This window comes from Salmo salar, chromosome 29 (assembly GCF_965601325.2).
Source record: "Salmo salar chromosome 29, fSalSal1, whole genome shotgun sequence".
Lineage (NCBI taxonomy): Eukaryota > Metazoa > Chordata > Actinopteri > Salmoniformes > Salmonidae > Salmo > Salmo salar.
In genome coordinates this window covers 19,896,365-19,915,558 of record NC_138319.1, presented here as the reverse complement: position 1 = coordinate 19,915,558, position 19,194 = coordinate 19,896,365, and the positions used below count along the sequence as shown (strand labels likewise).

The window sequence follows — 19,194 nt, the reverse complement described above, 5'->3', positions numbered from 1 at the left end:
CAGCAACACCCACCAATCAGCGACTGAGGACTTTACTGTTTGTCAAGAGATGGGAGTTCGAACATTTGCCTTTTGGCTTCACGTAGAATAGTAATGTGTTACAAACTGTGTGTAACATAGGCACCAAATGACATGCATGTAATACTTCATACGTATATCTGTTCTCTAATCATAATGTTCACACATTAGGTTTGTATCATGGACATAGTCGAACTTCCAAGTTCCCCTTTCTATGATGACAAGCAGGTCTGCACCCCACTCTATATCTGTAAATAGATGTTAAATCATCCCTGTCAGGCCTCTGTAGTTGATCTCCTGACTGCACACTACCTACCTAGTTATTATTCCCTATTCTTCCCCTGTGTCTACCTCTCTGGATCCCACAGAGACTATGAGAGAGATATATATATATATATAATTTGACTATTTTCTACATTGTAGTCATCAAAACTATGAAATAACACACATGGAATCATGTAGTAACCCAAAAAGTGTTAAACAAATCAAAATATTTTATATTTGAGATTCTTCAAATAGCCACCCTTTGCCTTGATGACAGCTTTGCACACTCTTGGCATTCTCTCAACCAGCTTCACCTGGAATGCTTTTCAAAAAGTCTTGAAGGAGTTCCCACATCTGCTGAGCACTTGTTTGGCTGTTTTTCCTTCACTCTGCGGTCCGACTCATCCCAAACCATCTCAATTTTGTTGAGGTCGGGGGATTGTGGAGGCCAGGTCATCTGATGTAGCACTCCGTCACTCTCCTTCTTGGTAAAATAGCCCTTACACAGCCTAGAGGTGTGTTGGGTCATTGTCCTGTTGAAAAACAAATGATAGTCCCACTAAGCCCAAACCAGATGGGATGGCGTATCGCTGCAGAATGCTGTGGTAGCCATGCTGGTTAAGTGTGCCTTGAATTCTAAATAAATTACTGACAGTGTCACCAGCAAAGCACCATAACACCTGCTCCTCAATCCTTTACGGTGGGAAATACACGTGCGCAGATCATCCGTTCACCCATACGGCGTCTCACAAAGACACGGTGGTTGGAACAAAATATCTCCATTTTGGACTCCAGACCAAAGGACACATTTCCACCGGTCTAATGTCTATTTGTCGTGTTTCTTGGCCCAAGCAAGTCTCTTCTTATTATTGGTGTCCTTTAGTAGTGGTTTCTTTGCAGCAATTTGACCATGAAGGCCTGATTTCATGCAGTCTCCTCTGAACAGTTGATGTTGAGATGTGTCTGTTACTTGAACCCTGTGAAAGATTTATTTGGGCTGCAATGTAACTCTGATGAACTTATCCTCTGTGGCGGTCCTCATGAGAGCCAGTTTCATCATAGCACTTGATGGTTTTTGCGACTGCACTTATAGAAACTTTCAAAGTTCTTAATTTTCCAGATTGACTGACCTTCATGTCTTAAAGTAATCACGGACTGTCGTTTCCCTTTGCTTATTTGAGCTGTTCTTGCCATAATATGGACTTAGCCATATTTGGTAAAATACCATCTTCTGTATACCAACCCTACCGTGCCACAATACAACTGATTTGTCTCAAATGCATTAAAAAGAAATTCCACAAATGTACTTTTAAGAAGGCACACCTGTTAATTTAAATGCATTCCAGATGACTACCTCATGAAGCTGGTTGAGAGAATACAAAGTGTGCAAAGCTGTCAAGGCAAAGGGTGGCTACTTTGAAGAATCTCAATATAAAATATATTTTGATTTAACACTTTTTTTGGTTACTACATGATTCCATATGTGTTTCATAGTTTTGATGTCTTCACTATTATTTTAGTGTAGAAAATAGGAAAAATAAGGAAAAACCCTTGCATGAGTAGGTGTTCTAAAACTTTACCGGTAGGGTTTATATATATACAGTTGAAGTCGGAAGTTTACATACACCTTAGTCAAATACATTTAAACTCAGTTTTTACTATTCCTGACATTTAATCCTAATAAACATTTCCTGTCTTAGGTCAGTTAGGATCACCACTTTATTTTAAGAATGTGAAATGTCAGAATAATAGTAGAGTGATTTATTTCAGCTTTTTTTTTTTTTTTTATCACATTCCCAGTGGGTCAGAAGTTTACATACACTCAATTAGTATTTTGTAGCATTGCCTTTAAATTGTTTAACTTGGGTCAAACGTTTTGGGTAGCCTTCCACAAGCTTCCCACAATAAGTTGGGTGAATTTTGGCCCGTTCCTCCTGACAGAGCTGGTGTAACGGAGTCCGGTTTTGTTGGATCCTTGGTCACACGCGCTTTTTCAGTTCTTGTCACAAATTTTCAATAGGATTGAGGTCAGGGCTTTGTTGTCCTTAAGCCATTTTGCCACACCTTTGGAACTATGCTTGGGGTCATTGTCCATTTGGAAGACACATTTGTGATCAAGCTTTCACTTCCTGACTGATGTCTTGAGATGTTGCTTCAATATATCCACCAAATTTTCCTGCTTCATGATGCCATCTATTTTGTGAAGTGCACCAGTCCCTCTTGCAGCAAAGCACCCCCACAACATGATGCTGCCACCCCCGTGCTTCACAGTTGGGATGGTGTTCTTCGGCTTGCAAGCTTCCCCCTTTTTCCTCCAATCATAATGATGGTCATTATGGCCAAACAGTTCTATTTTGTTTCATCAGACCAGAGGACATTTTCTCCAAAAAGTACGATATTTGTCCCTATGTGCAGTTGCAAACCGTAGTCTTGTGTTTTTATGGCGGTTTTGGAGCAGTGGCTTCTTCCTTGCTGAGCGGCCTTTCAGGTTATGTCAATATAGGACTCGTTTTACTGTGGCTATAGATACTTTTGTACCCGTTTCCTCCAGCATCTTCACAAGGTCCTTTGCTGTTGTTCTGGGATTGATTTGCACTTTTCGCAGTACGTTCATCTCTAGGAGACAGAACGCGTCTCCTTCCTGAGTGGTATGACGGCTACGTGGTCCCATGGTGTTTATGCTTGCATACTATTGTTTGTACAGATGAACGTGGTACCTTCAGGCATTTGTAAATTGCTCCCAAGGATGAACCAGACTTGTGGAGGTCTACAATTTCTTTTCTGAAGACTTGGCAGATTTTCTTTTGATTTTCCCCATGATGTCAAGCAAAGAGGCACTGAGTTTGAAGGTAGGCCTTGAAATACATCCACAGGTACACCTCCAATTGACTCAAATGATGTCAATTAGCCCATCAGAAGCTTCTAAAGCCATGACATTATTTTCTGGAATTTTCCAAGTTGTTTAAAGGCACAGTAAACTTCTGATCCACTGGAATTGTGATATAGTGAATGATAAGTGAAATGATCTGCCTGTAAGCAATTGTTGGAAAAAATACTTGTCATGCACAAAGTAGATGTCCTAACCGACTTGCCAAAACTATAGTTTGTTAACAAGAAATTTGTGGAGTGGTTGAAAAACAAGTTTTAATGACACTAACCTAGGTGTATGTAATCTTCCGACTTCAACTGCACCATATACAGGACCATATTATGGGTCTATTTTATTTTCTTATCTGAATATGCAGGATATGCAAATGCAAAGAATGTGCTTTCACCTGTCCAGTTCTTTCAGATCAGTACGGATACAAGGAGTAAGGAGAGGAGACCACTTAAGACTATTGAGATGCACCCCCACTCTCTCCACTCCTTCATGTCAAATACAATCATGTAGGCACAGCGGAGACAGGCAGGCTTTTTATCTTTTCATTTTTTTCTCCCCTCACTGTCCGACCTTTGCATCAGTGAGCTCTCAATCTAATTTCTCAATTTTTTTCTCCCCTCTGTCACTCCTCTCTCTTGCTCTCCTTCCTTCCCTCTTTCTCTCCTCTTCCCACCCTCTCTTCTCCCACCCTCTCATCTCTCCTCTTCCCTCTGTCCTCCTCCCACCCTCTTCTCTTCACCCACCATCTCTCTTCTCCCACTCTCATCTCTTTTTTTCTCTCTCCCACTCTTTCTTCGCCCTTCCGCTCTTCTCCTCTCCCACTCTCTTCTTCCTTTCTCTCTTCTCTTCTCCCCCCCCCCCCCCCATCAATTCCAGGGAAGCCGGCCATCGCCCACAGGGACCTGAAATCTAAGAACATCCTGGTGAAGAAGAGTGGGACGTGCTGCATCGCTGACCTGGGCCTGGCCGTGCGCCACGACTCCGCCACTGACACCATCGACATCGCCCCCAACCACAGAGTAGGAACCAAAAGGTAACTGGACTCCCCGTTTGGGCTCCGCTGCGCTCTTATGCCTGTTATTTGGGCTGGCGATGTGATATGACTGAGCCGCCATGCCGGCTCTTTGATGTGGTTAGTGACGACTTCAAACTACTCCCCCCTCAACGATGGAACGGGAATCAAAAGATAACAGGAGCCCTTTGGCGGCCATTCTGGCTCCACGAGCTGTAATGATGTGATGGGAGGTTGGAGGTGCTTTTTAAACTGTTCGTCCATTCTGGCTCCAGAGTGCTGCCAAGCCCCCAACCACAGAGTGTGAAACTCAAAGGTAACTGGAGTCCCCAGGGGCGGCCTCTTTCGAGTCCCTCATTCATAGTGACTGGAGCCATCACCCCAGCTCCAACAGCTACCGCTGGCCGTAATAGGTGAAGGTGCAGTGAAATCGGTAGCAGGTAGGGAGGGAGGGCAGCTGCGAGGGAGGGAGGGGCGGATGGTAGAGAAGAAGGAAAGGAGAGGAGGAGCACACGGCGTGAGTAATTACACGGAAACACGCTGCCCATACAAATGCGCTGTCTCTACCTCACTGCAGCAGCAACAGTGATGTTTTGTGAAACATGTCTTGTTTCAAAGTAGCCTGGCCAAAATACAACCATAGAAATGTGGAGGGAATTATTTTATAAACCCATAATATGCCATGGAAACCAGCATTTTCTCATGTTTTCTTCATTTTTAAATCAACGTTATTTTATTGTCCAGCAGCCAAAGGCATAATCCTAGTCCTATTAGTAACCCATGTTGATGCATCTTTAGATCTCCCCTCTTTCTTAATTTCTAAAATATATTTTCATATCTGTCACATGAAACTGCCGGCGCGTGCCATTTTCCCAGTAATTGCGTTTTGGAACATTCATGCGTAGTCTACGGCCATGTGCGCATTGTTGAGCTTATAATATGAAGAAATAAACTTGATCAACATTTTAAGCTAAACGGTCTGTTCTGTTTTATCAGCCGCTTTGCTTTACAAAAATATATACATTATATGCAGTGGTTCATCCCAGAACTGTCCCAGGGTCTGTTTTGAACTGTAGACATTTTATTTATTTTTCGGGACGCCCTTAATTTCGAGCCTTGGAGGGAATTATTTTATAAAGACAAGTATTTGGTTGTAATTGTAATGTTGCAAAATGTTATAGGCTACCAAGGGTAACCAACCATCCTCCAACAGAGCCTTAAAGGGGCAGTCATTGTCGTTAGGTGGTGGAGCTGCATTAATTAGTGCACTGACACATTGGTGCTGGTAGACAATGTCAAGCGCCTTTTGAGTTTTTCTACCATTCTGGCGTAGCGCGGGATACACCCTTCTTTCTCTTTGGGGCAGGCGGGTGGTTGTGTTGTGGTCCTGGCTGGCTCTGTGTGTCTGTCTGCTCAGCTGGCCCACTGGAATCTGTGGGGCTTAGTAAGCTCACGGCTCTGGGACTTCACCCTCTGGAACGCCTGTGGACTGTGAAGGGAGATTAGGCCCAGCGCCGCAGCGCTAACACCCTTCCTTCCTGTGGCTCCCAACTTTCCAGAGGAGAGGGTAGTCCCCTTCCCAAAACATTCGCTCTTATCTCTAGCTGGGAATCCCTCCTTAAGGAACAAAATGTCCTTTCTCTAACAACAGTATTAAACATATTGACCCTAGACACCGATCTGTCAGTTTTGGGTTTGAGGTCTAATGGTGCAGGTGAGAATCTGGTGGAGGGGAAACTGTTGCTCTGTGCCAGAAACTTCCAACCAGAGAGAATTGCTGGTTATCAAGAATGTTGTTCATCTACAAATGCTGTGGAGGATAATGTTTCATATCTCTCTGAGAAGCTGTGTTGGGAAAACACGCCTGGCAGCCTAGCAGAAGATAGAATCAGTTTTTTGTTTGAATTCTTTTACAATCATTCCTCTGTTTTTAATTTATCTTTGATTGCTCGGAGTGTGTTGGGCAAATATTGATTCGCTTCTAACTGCTCTGTGACATGAGCGTTTCTGAAACGCTCTCAATTGAACGGGGTGTTTGTAGGTGTATTGACACCAAGCCTTTTGATGGTTTTTATGAAGCTCAAGGAATTCAATTTAAGACATTTTTGCTCAGTGTGGAAGGTTGTGAATTAGACTTGTGAATTGAATGCTGCGTAAGACGTAACGTGTGTGCTGTCAGTCTACTGTAGTGTCTAACCAACCTTGTCGTCTCTCGCTCTCTCTCTCTCTCTCTCTCTCCAGGTATATGGCACCAGAGGTGCTGGACGACTCGATAAACATGAAGCATTTTGAGTCATTTAAGAGGGCAGATATCTACGCCATGGGCTTGGTGTTCTGGGAGATAGCCAGTAGATGCTCTCTAGCAGGTACGTGCGTTGGTCCCCCTGTAGATAATCCGTTATTAATTCACTGTCAGTTGCGCCCCGATTACAACAGTTGGTGAGTAATATGATGGCGCGTAGCAAGTTTATTAGTTCAAGAACTAATTCTCTGGTTCTGTTGGATTATCACTGTGTATACAAATCACATACGTTTCCTTTTTGAAGTACATGAGCTACTTCCTCTGGGATGTTTATGATATATACTGTGCGGAGGACAAACCCATTTTCCCTCGAGGGATAATGAACGTTTGTTGTATTGCGTTGTACGTACCGTCAGCGGTTTGTGATGTATTTTAACGCGTCTGACGTGATTTGCGTCAGGCATCGTTGAAGACTACCAGCTGCCATACCATGACCTGGTGCAGTCAGACCCCTCTGTAGAGGAGATGAGGAGGGTGGTGTGTGAGCAGAAGCTACGGCCCAACATTCCAAACCGTTGGCAGAGCTGTGAGGTACGTAAACACACACACACACACACACACACACACACACACACAGGACCTTCATACCATTAAAAATGCTTTTCTTTTTATTGCTTTGGTTTTTAAACCGTTCACATTCCAAGTTCTGAGGTACAACTCACCTTAACAAATGTGTAGTGTCTTCGCTTTGCAGCCATAATAACTAGCCAATTTCATCAACTGAAAATCCACGTGACATGGTGCGTTTAAACCAAGAACGATCACAGCCACAAACCTGAAACTCTCCCATGTGTCCATCTATCTCAGTAAGACTCTGGTCTCACACGCTAGTGTTTCCCCTCTCTCCTCAGTCGAACCACAGTCCCTCCCTCAGAGAGTAACCATCCACCCTGAGGGGAAGAAAGTATGCTGCATCTCTCCCCTCTCTGTCTCAGGTTTCCCTCCTTCACAGCATCACACTCTGTTTACAAGGCTCTTTTTCCCTCTTTTGCTCCTTCTTTCACTCTTTCTTTCATCCTCTTTGTTTATTGGTGTTCCTGTTTATTGCCTGTAAAACTGAACAATTCGATTAGAGACAATCCAAAGTAATACAATCTTGTAATCTAATCTGGCCACTACGACCATGTCTTTATGGCTGCCAAGCTGTTGTGACTGTGCTGCACCTGCCATTCAACACAACACAGTGACAAGACACTGATCGATCAACCGCAGAGATAGATGTCCCTGATACCAAAATAATAGTCTAATGGGTATAGATATTGTTAAGCTATAGTCTATATTTCTTCCTTGGCCAGAACAAGTTGTTTGCTGAGTTGTCCCCATACCGAAAACCTTTTTTTTTTTTTTTATGATTTATAATTTAGATGAATACGTACATACAACCTACGGCAACACAAATATTAAGCAATGTAGCATGCCAGTACCAATTGGCCACACGTACAGTACAACTAACACAACATGTCAAGACATACAGGTCTTGTTTCCCAGAAATGGATTAAGCCAAATCTCGGACTAAGAAACGCTTTCAATGGAGAGTCTCCATTTAGCATGCTAGGCCTAGCATAAACCAACCCAAAATTGAAATATACAGCCAGAGGAAAGTCATTCTCTTCTCTCCCGGGTTTTAATTGAGGCTAGCTATGGCTGAGGGGGCAGTGGTTTAATGTGCCAATGGGCAGATGGCGCCTCAGCGGCTGCCGCTCGTTCCCAGGTCAGGCCGTAAACACAGATGCCTTTTGTTGAGACTGGCATGTTGCACCACCACGGTGAGTCAGCCACACCCTGCCAACAACAATACGACCAGGAGGAGGAGGACTGCGTGTAGGAGTGTGTCTGTCTGGTAGGATAGAGCAGAGAACAGTGAGGGGACCACCTTGGGGCACCCTCTCCAAACAGACAGTGGTGTAGTTTATGATGAGGTACAGATTACCCTCGTAATGACTTCTCAGAGGACTTCCTTTGCAGACAGACCAAACCGCTGCTTATGTTCATACAGGTAGTCGGGGCTGCTAGGGTAGTTTTGGTATTCTGTGAGAGACGCTTTGTTTTCTGAGTCAGACAGAGCGTGACATGTGGAGAGCCTTCCCGGCCTTGTTTTGTGTCTGACAGCATGACCCTGAAAAACCGCTCTGTCTCACCACAAGCTATGGTTTCAGGGAGGTGTGTGTGTGTCTAGTCAGTTTGCACACTGTGTGTGAGTGGATTCGGTTTGCATACTACGTGTGTGCGTACGTGCAGTAAAGTGTGCACACACATCCCTCTGTGCTCTTTAGCTAGCTATCCGCTAGTCACTGGGGCGTTCCTGTGGTTTCCAGCCCACAGCCCCAAGGTGGCCTTGTGAACTCTCCAGATAACATCTCCCCTGTGCGTTCTTCTCACATGACTCACCCCTCTCCTGTTTCCCACTCTGGAGAAGAATCCTCTTAGCCAGTTCATCTGTATCATCAGAACCACACGTTGGTTATGAAAAGTCTGGTCGATACAGATTTGCGCTGCGTCTAATATGGCACCCTATTTCCTATGTAGTGCACTACTTTGGACCAGAGCTCCCTGGTCCAAAGTAGTGCACTATATCAAAAGTAGTCCACTATGTAGGTAATAGGGTACCGTTCCAGTCAGATGCACACTTAGTCATTTCTAGGTGTCAGGATTAGGCCGTGTTATGGCCTTGAGTCCATTCAGGCATACAAAACAGAGAGCGCTGTGAATGCTTCTTAAAGCAGTAGCCAGCGTGGAGACTAGCTGCTGAAAAGGCCCTGCTGTATGTGATTCAGTGTAATGTATGTTTGTCAACAGACTGCAGCAGATTGTGGGGGAGTGAGGGACCGTGGTGGGCTGCTGCTGCTCTGCTACTACTGTGCCAGACTTCTCCCACAACCAGGCTATCACTAATACTATTACTGAATAGGGAAGAGTTTAGACTCTTAGATCAGTGGGGATTTTTCTATGAGTTCCAACTGTATTGAACGTCCCAAGGTCTCATCATGTGATCCTAAATATTTTAACGTCATTCAAATATGCATTGTAAAATCGAGCATTGTGTAAGTCAAAATGTAAGCGTTTCACTGTTGACGTTGTCGATAGTACAGTGCTAGGAAATTACCAAAATGAGTAATCATAACCGAAACAGTTCCACACACAGAATTACGTGATCTCTGTGGTTAAACACGCCCATTCAAATTGCGGGCGTCTCCCACAACTGGAGCATATACATAGCCACTGACGTGGGTTGTACTGAGAGATCGTAGCAGATGCGGCAGCGAGGCCTACTTGTCAGAAATCTTCCTGAAGAGTATTTGTCAGCATTAATCCAAATGAGTGCACTCTGTCTTAATAAGCACTGGTGGAAATCTCCAAGATTATGTCCTCGACAGGTTTCTGAGAGATGTAGACAAATTATGGCCAGAAAACAGATGCTGTTTACAAGGCTGGCAACAAAATTATTCAGCGTCTCATTCCAGCTCCCCAAAAAACATACCCTTACTTTCTTAAAAGGATAGTAAGGGGATTTTGGCAATGAAGCCTTCTTCCCTAGAGTCAGATGAACTTGTGGTTTTATGTCTGCATCCAGTATGCAGGAAGTTGCAGGTAATTTTGCAAGCAAATGCTAACTAGCTTCACGCAAAGACTTCGGGTTAGAGGTCGACCGATTTTATGATTTTTCAACACCGATACCGATTATTGGAGGACCAAATAAAGCCGATACAATTACAACAATACTGAATGAACACTTTTATTTTAACTTAATATAATACATCAATCAATTTAGCCTCAAATAAATAATGAAACATGTTCAATTTGGTTTAAATAATGCAAAAACAAAGTGTTGGAGAAGAAAGTAAAAGTGCAATATGTGCCATGTAAAAAAGCTAACGTTTAAGTTCCTTGCTCAGAACATGAGAACATATGAAAGCTGGTGGTTCCTTTTAACATGAGTCTTCAATATTCCCAGGTAAGAAGTTTTAGGTTGGGGTTATTATAGGAATTATAGGACTATTTCTCTCTCTACCGTTTGTATTTCATATACCTTTGACTATTGGATGTTCTTATAGGCACTGTAGTATTGCCAGTGTAACAGTATAGCTTCCGTCCCTCTCCTCGCCCCTACCTGGGCTCGAACCAGGAACACATCGACAACAGCCACCCTCGAAGCATCGTTACCATCACTCCACAAAAGCCGCGGCCCTTGCAGAGCAAGGGGAACAACTACTCCAAGTCATAAACAGCGCAATGCTTGAAGCATTGCGAAGAGCTGCTGGCAAACGCACTAAAGTGCTGTTTGAATGAATGCTTACAAGCCTGCTGCTGCCTACCACTGCTCAGACTGCTCTATCAAATCATAGACTTAATTATAACATAAAACACAGAAATACGAGCCTTAGGTCATTAATATGGTCAAATCCAGAAACTATCATTTCGAAAATAAAACGTTTATTCTTTGAAATACGGAACCGTTCCGTATTTTATCTAACGGGTGGCATCCCTAAGTCTCTAAATATTGCTGTTACATTGCACAACCTTCAATGTTATGTCATAATTATGTACAATTCTGGCAAATTAATTACGCTCTTTGTTAGGAATAAATGGACTTCACACAGTTCGCAACGAACCAGGCGGCCCAAACTGCTGCATATACCCTGACTGCTTGCAGAGAACGCAAGAGAAGTGACACAATTTCCCTAGTTATTAGAAATTCATGTTAGGAGGCAATATTAACTAAATATGCAGGTTTAAAAATATACTTTTGTATTGATTTTAAAGAAAAGCATTGATGTTTATGGTTAGGTACACATTGGTGCACAGTGCTTTTTTTCGCGAATGTGCTTGTTAAATCATCACCCGTTTGGCGAAGTAGGCTGTGATTCGATGAAAAAATAACATGCACCGCATTGATTATATGCAACGCAGGACACGGTTGATGATCTTACTAGTTTAACTAGTGATTGTTAAGATTGATTGATTGTTTTTTATAAGATAAGTTTAATGCTAGTTAGCAACTTACCTTGGCTTCTTGCTGCCCTCGCGTAACAGGTAGTCAGCCTGCCATGCAGGCTCCTCGTGGAGTGCAATGTAAGGCAGGTGGTTAGAGCGTTGGACTAATAACAGGAAGGTTGCAAAAACGAATCACCGAGCTGACAAGGTAAAAATCTGTCATTTTGCCCCTGAACAAGGCAGTTAACCCACCGTTCCTAGGCCGTCATTGAAAATAAGAATGTGTTCTTAACTGACTTGCCTAGTTAAATAAAGGTGTCCAAAAATACCGATTACCGATTGTTATGAAAACTTGAAATCGGCCCTAATTAATGGGCCATTCCGATTAATCAGTCGACCTCTACTTCGGGTACACCTACTATGCTCGGTGCCACAATCTTGAACCATTACCACAGTCCCGGACTATCCTCATGCTCATTCCCAAGTTTTTGAGGAATGAGCATCAGATGGGTCCAGGATTTTCAATTTAGGAGAGCAAAACAGGGCTATTGTTGAAGTAGGTATTGGGTCACCTTGTACACCCAATGGCCACAGCCAAGCCTCTTAGGAGTCTAACAGTGGAAATGATAAAAACATCAGTAAGTGGTTAAGAGCCCAGGGGCCCAGAAGACATTTTTTCTTAACTACCATTTTTTTCCCCCTGTACTTTTTTCATAAGTCTATAGTTAAGCAAAGTTGCTATTCGTCAAAGGTTCTTGGAAATGTTCTTGCGCTATTTCTTATGTTTCTCCTTAAACAAAGTGTTTTGTGAATCAGGGCCCTTGCCCCTCTGCATTTGATCGGGGTGGGGGGGGGGGGGGAGAAAGAACTCTCCGTGTGTGTGTGTGTGTGATACACACTGGTGTATTGCCTCTCTCTGTTCTGCTGGGAATACAAAACCACTGTTTACTAATATCATAGTCATGATAAAAAAATTCTCATACACACCTCTGTTGTAACACTTTGCTTTAGTGATGTTTTTTTTTCATCAAGTCAACCTTTCTCTCTCTTTCCTCCAGGCTCTGCGGGTAATGGCTAAGATCATGAGGGAGTGCTGGTATGCCAATGGAGCCGCCCGCCTCACTGCGCTACGCATCAAGAAGACCCTTTCCCAGCTCAGCCAATCAGAGGGCATCAAGATGTAGAGACACCCTTTCTCTTATTCTATTATTCATAATCGTATTATTTTATTATTACCACCATTAGTTCTCGCCCCACTGCTCCTCCTCTTGGTTTGTAAGGAGAGGCGGCACAGTGAAGTTTTACTCTGATATCCCCCGACCCCTCCCTAAACGCTGTCATCGTTTCCTCGTCGCCCCGCCAACCGGCGCGTGGATCTATTTTCTGTCTCACGGAGGTGAAGGATGGATCTGGTGGAGGGATGTTTGCCAGTGCAAACCCCACCCCCCTGTCAAGATTGGTTGGATCACTTCCTCCAGTGCTCGTGAATTACCTATCAGGGTGATTACAGACCGACGTAGTCCCACCCTGCCATAGACCCATCTTTCAATGCTGTTCGGCGGAAACCAGAGGAAAGGAAACATCAACAACCCATAAGAAAAACCCTAAGGTTGCATGACTGCTGGTCATAACATTCAGGTGACAATGCCTCCATTCCAACAACAAATGTTCTGTCACTGGGCGAGGTAACTTGGACTCGACGAGAACCGCCCTAGAAAATGACTGAACCAACTATAGTTTGTTTATTTTTTTACCGTCTGGTACTTAAAAACGAGCATATTAATTGAGTTATTATTTGTGTTTTTCCATGGAGAGATGCTGGTGTGCTGTTGGACTCGTCTCTCCAGAAAATGTTGCATCTTGTTTTAGTATTTCTTTCTCTTCTCCCTACGTATCACGGTACAGGGGGTCTACAGGTCAGTTTAACTTATTGGTTTTTGTTTGCAAACAAACTGGACATGAGCTCATTCAGTCTTGGCCAACATGCTATGGCATATGCAATATAGATAAAATGTATCTATTTTATATACTCTGCTCTGCTACTACTACGACAACAGCTCGACAGTCGCCATCATGCCTTCCGAGCCAGGTGATAACCTGAAAGTGCCACTGCTTTAAACCTACCCCCCTTCTTCCCCTCTCATGTCAGTTACTGTGTGAGGGTGTTGGTGTGGGTGGGTGTGTAAGATCACATGGAGTCTTGACAGAAGCCCTCCCAGAGCTGTGTGAGCAGCAGGGAGTGTTCCTCCTCCTATGCACATGAAAGGACACATGTGGCCTTGCCACACTGCCAGGGGCAGCCACAACACCGCCTCTCTGGTGCCATCTACCCACCCCCCCCCCCTCTGCCAGCCCCCCTCATCAAAACAGCAACAAGGGATGTCTTTTTGCTCTCTCTCTCTCTCGCGTGCTCTCTCTCTCTCTCGCTCTCGCTCTCTCTCTCGCTCTCTCTCTCTCTCGCGTGCTCTCTCTCTCTCTCTCTCTCTCTCTCTCTCTCTCTCTCTCTCTCTCTCTCTCTCTCTCTCTCTCTCTCTCTCTCTCTCTCTCGTGCTCTCTCTCTCTCTCGTGTGCTCTCTCTCTCGTGTGCTCTCTCTCTCTCTCTCGCGTGCTCTCTCTCTCGTGTGCTCTCTCTCTCTCTCTCTCTCTCTCTCTCTCTCTCTCTCTCTCCTCTCTCTCTCTCTCTCTCTCTCTCTCTTCTCTCTCTCTCTCTCTCTCTCTCTCTCTCTCTCTCTCTGTATGGGAGAGCTCTCTGGACTATAGAAACTGAATACCAGACTGATAGTGGGGCTAGTACCCACAGGACTACACAGGTCACCTCCAAAGTGGCTTTAAGGAGAAAGAAAAAACAGCGCAAGCATTACTGAAGTTGCCCTATAAACATGCATTATTGGATTATAGTTTTTTGGGGGATGTTTCAGACTGTGTGACGGCACACATTTATTGTTTTAAATGTCTCTTTAAAGAAAAACAAGGTGAGGTACATTCATTTAAATATAGCAAATGGATATTTACTAAGCCATAGGTTTTCTGTTTTTTTTTTTTGTGCAATTTTTTCTACTACCACAAGAATGTACATTTACGGATAAAAATGATCTGTAACATGTAAACTGCTTCACATTTCAGCTTAGCATATCTTAAGGGACCAATGGAGAGAGGCAGGATTGCTTTTGTGAAAAGTAAGATGATAAATAATAACTATTAGAAAGTAGGGTCAATATTCTATATAAAGAAAAAAAAAGTAAATATAGCACCAGATTTAAAGCTGCAATATGTAACTTTTTGGGTGACCCGTCATTTGAAAGCAAGTCTAAGAATCGGTAGATCTGTTCGATGTGCGTTATTTCTGTGCTTCCTGTTTTTAAGTTTAGTTTTTGCTTTACTTTTGGTTTTGTGCACCAGCTTCAAACAGCTGAAAATTTCACAGTGGTTTAGGTACAATTATTCTCTAAACTATACTTGCTTGTTTTGTCACACAAACAGAAATTAGGCGAACTATTAGAATTTTAGCAACCAGGGAGTGGCAGAGCAGTTTCTGCATAGTGCATCTTTAACAATTGTATGTTTTTGTTTGTATTGTAAGGTACCCTATTGCCACACACCTAAACCTGCAAGCTGCGTATTTATACCAATTTGGATTGTGCTCGTTTTGGTATGTTCAGTTTCCACAGTCTTGATGTCACTGCAGCTTATTGCTCTATTTCAGCATACTAAGCAAAACCTCATATTGGAGCATGTGTGAAAAAAATAGAATCTTCTTTTTTAATGAAATACTGTGTTGTCAATCGTCAAAAAAAATAAACAGAACCCCAAAAGATACGTGTTTGGCAATAAGTGCACTTCTTCTGACCTAACTGCACGTGAACCTGTGTGGCAATAAGGTTGTCTTTCTTCTTTTATTATTCCTTTGGATTTCTCTACAACAGTCTGCTGTTTGGATGCATTGTATTTATCTATGGGACACTGTGCTGCTACAAAATGTCTGCCTCTGTTCAGAAACCAAGATGAGGTCAGAGATGCTCTGAGAGCCCCGATTGGATGTACATAACATATCCCACATGCCTCTTATTAGATCTGTGCCATGATGTTTTTCTCTACATGATTCACCACTGGTGTTCCCCAAGGGTGAGTGCTGGGATCTCTGTCTGTTTATGTCTGTCTGATGCATCAGGTCAATCTTCATCCTGTAGAGAAATGCTGAAGTAGCCCTTTAAGCATTTTCTTATTATTTCTGATTAGGTGTGCTTCAGGAAATGAAGTTCTTTACATTGTGTTGAACCTTGGAGATTGATTGTATTCTGTGCCATATAGTGGTCTTAGTGATCCCTGCTACATAGTGAAAATGTTCATTTGGAAGAATGAAGTTAGTGGAAATGAATGGACAGAGGGCGGGAAATGGAATATATATATACAACTATTGATGTAGGATCTTAATTTGATCACCCCGTTGCAGGAAAACATTCCTGTAAATCAGCAGGACATTTTAAACTTGTGTATTTGTGGTTTAAAAAGACTTCTGACGTTTGCAATTTTCACTTACAAAAAATTGACCAACCCCTACAAAAATGTCCATTAATTATTTTTTATTTGTATTTATTTATTTCACCTTTATTTAACCAGGTAGGCAAGTTGAGAACAAGTTCTCATTTACAATTGCGACCTGGCCAAGATAAAGCAAAGCAGTTCGACAACATACAAAAACACAGAGTTACACATGGAGTAAAACAACATACAATCAATGATGCAGTAGGAAAAAAAAAAATAAAATAAAAAATAAGACTATATACAATGTGAGCAAATGATGTGAGATAAGGGAGGTAAAGGCAAAAAAATGCCATGGTGGCAAAGTAAATAAAGTATAGCAAGAAAAACACTGGAATGGTAGATTTGTAGATTTGTAATTATTATAATCCATGTAATAACTTACATTTCCTGTTGCTGCATGATTATGTTCCTGCTGTAGCGAACTGGTCAAATTTTTAAGATCCTACATCTTGTATATCTGGCTGGAAGCTCTGTCCTGCATAGTTGGTCAGCAAAAATACTTTGAACAAAAAGGAAGTGAAAGCTATCCCTAATATTAAGAGAGTAACAGATATTGCTGCTATGACACATGTTGAACAAATGAAAGAAAAAGAGTGTGTACATAATGCTAGATCTTAGAGCTTGTGTTTGTGGTAAGGTCAACTCCATTCTCTGGGACATAACAACAACACTCAAACAGCAGCAGTTCAGCTGACTACTTCGCTATCTATGCCTCCGTTGTCTACCCTGGGCCAACGTTCATTCTGTGTCCGGACACATTTCTGTCTTAAAATCACCAGCAGCCTTTCTTTTCGTTTCCAAAATCAAAGGTGACTTATTCTTACATTAACTCAAAAAAAGAAGAAAAAGCGTGACATATCCAGGTATTCCTCTCTCTCAGTGATACGCAGGACATTTTTCCTGGCCATACCAGCTTACGAGTTAACAGAAACAACGACAACAACCATACCTTTGCACCTCTGGTTTTATCATAAAAATAGGGCGACACATTTGCTGCTTTCGGGGTGGTCTAGAGTGGAAAAGTGGGGTTTTAGGTCTCGAAGCGCATTTAGTTTGCCTAGGGGTATCTTGAGGTGCTACCATTGTCCTTTTCAATATCCCCCCCCAAACTTTTCTGTGCCTCCTTTCTGCTCATCTATTTCCACCCAAACACAGAAAGGAGACACAAGCCAGGATGTCCCAGGCAGCAGACCGCCAGCGGCCATCTTTGTTGCACCAGTTACGAGGGTTGAAAGGGTCGGTGTTTGCTGTACGTGCCCTTTTGTGACCCAAACCCACATGATCCGGTAATTGTATCACTGGCAGACGAATGGTGTAGAGGGCACTGCTGGATATGCAGTCTGCTCAGACAGAGACGCAGGACTGTTGTTCCAAGCAAGGAGCAACACTAATTGTTGCTCTTTTTATTTGATTTATTGTGTGATCTATTTGAGGCCAGGGAGATATGCAAATGATGACCCCCCCCCCCAAAAATGTATTAAATGGATGTGAATGTATCAACTCAAATGGCTCTACCTTTCCCGAGATATGCCGCAAACCGGAGCACAATTTGCATAATTTCTTCAAAGGTCATGCATATGCCCAGTTGGCATGCAAAACCACAACACATGGGTTCCTCTTATGGTTATGCAAATGTTTTGGTCAATGTGTTCCCTTGGCTTTCCATTTTTCACTCCTGTCCTGTTTGGGCACAGTTTTACTGGTCTCTATCTATGCTACTATCTGGACCTTTCTTTGCAGTACTGTGGCTCAGTAGTGTCAGAAAGCACAGGCATCATCATTCTGGAGACATTTTTAGACTGCTTTCTTTCCCGTGGGCATTAATTGGCAATGGTTTGGGTCACAAAAGGGTCCTGCTTGCTAAATAAAAAGCCAATAGTGGTGCTCTCCACGTGTTCTATGTGGCTGCTGTAGTGAGACCGTTGTGTAAAAGAAAGCTTTATCGTGTTTTATTTGGTGCCTAAGTTAGACTATTTTCTCTTCTATAATTTTTCCACCTAGAATGACGAGCTGCATGTTGTTGTGTTCCAATGTATGCATCACTTGATTTATAAATAAACAAAAAGCTGAATAAAAATATGAAGTGTAATTAACAGGATATTAGGTCATTCAAATCTAAAGAAAATACCTCCTCTGAAGACCAATGTGTTTTTACCTCAATGTATATATACGATTTGTTTACGCCTAGTTTGGATTTTTTTTGTTTCTATGAAATGCTCATTTGAAGAATACACATTTTGTCAATGGTACTTTTTTTGTCAATGGTATTGTGTTTTGTGGTGTTCCCAAGCAGTATATTCCTCTATTTACCATTATCACTATTTGACTTCTGTTCTGTCCCAAATGTAAATGCTTTACCAACGTCAAAACCTTAGTCTTTTCCAAGCCCCTCTGAGCTGTGTTAAAAATGTCTTGTTCTTTTTAAGTGGTCAAAAAGGAGGCTGCAAGGAGTGACCGATTTTCAGAATCGCCTGTGCCCCCTTCTGATTATTTCTAATGCATATGTATTGACTTTTTTTTAATAGTGTGCACCGAAGAATGAACGATCAACATAGGATAGCTTATGTTAAGTTCTAACATAGTTGGAGTACAAAGTGGTGTGAATAAAATGCGTTTCTGTAAGACCATGGTTTTGTTTGTGGTGTTGGATTCACATTCACAGGCTGTGTAAGGAATGAACCATGCATTTCATTTCTGCTGGGGGGTTCTGGTGTGCCAGTACATGATTAGACCTTCCTATCAAACAGAATGGAATAGACACTCTCTTGGTTTTGGCTGAAGGCTAACCCGTAGCCCAGGGATCTCCAACCCTGTTCCCAGAGAGCTAGCCTGTTGTAGGTTTTTAGCTCCAACCCCAGCTGTAACTAACCTGAATAATCTTATCGACCAGCTAATTATTAGCGTCAGGTGTGCTAGATTATGGTTCAGAGTGAGAAAATATAGGACGGTAGCTCTCCAGGAACAGCTCTGCTTGTAGCCTATGGCCTCACTGGTGAACATGTAGAAAGTACAAAAAATGCTGTCTGGGCCAGCGTATTGTTATCTACCTTTTAAAACATTGTTTTAGTGTATTGCTGCATGTGAGGGGTATACTACAAAGCAGGATCAATATTCAGAAATGTTTTTATTTTTATTCAAACGTTTTTTTAGATCATTTTGAAATGGGCATGGTCTAATTGACTCAACAACCAAAAACACATCAAGTTTAGATTACTTAATTAACCATAAAATCAATAGTTATTT

The 19,194-nt window shown here is 42.6% G+C and overlaps 1 protein-coding gene across 3 annotated transcripts in view; it reads left to right on the top strand.

Annotated features, from left to right (window-relative positions):
• The window catches only part of LOC106590284 (TGF-beta receptor type-1), a 64,900-nt gene extending 46,327 nt beyond the window's left edge, over nucleotides 1-18,573 (top strand). For 2 of the 3 annotated variants that reach the window (XM_014181128.3, XM_014181127.3), the window contains exons 6-9: nucleotides 4,040-4,196; nucleotides 6,417-6,541; nucleotides 6,878-7,008; nucleotides 12,468-18,573. In XM_014181128.3, coding sequence (XP_014036603.1) covers nucleotides 4,040-4,196; nucleotides 6,417-6,541; nucleotides 6,878-7,008; nucleotides 12,468-12,593 — 539 coding nt within the window. In that variant the 3' untranslated portion in view covers nucleotides 12,594-18,573. The remainder of the gene's footprint in view (nucleotides 1-4,039; nucleotides 4,197-6,416; nucleotides 6,542-6,877; nucleotides 7,009-12,467) is intronic. The other variant, XM_014181129.3, reaches the window with a different exon arrangement.
• Nucleotides 18,574-19,194: the final 621 nt, after the last annotated feature.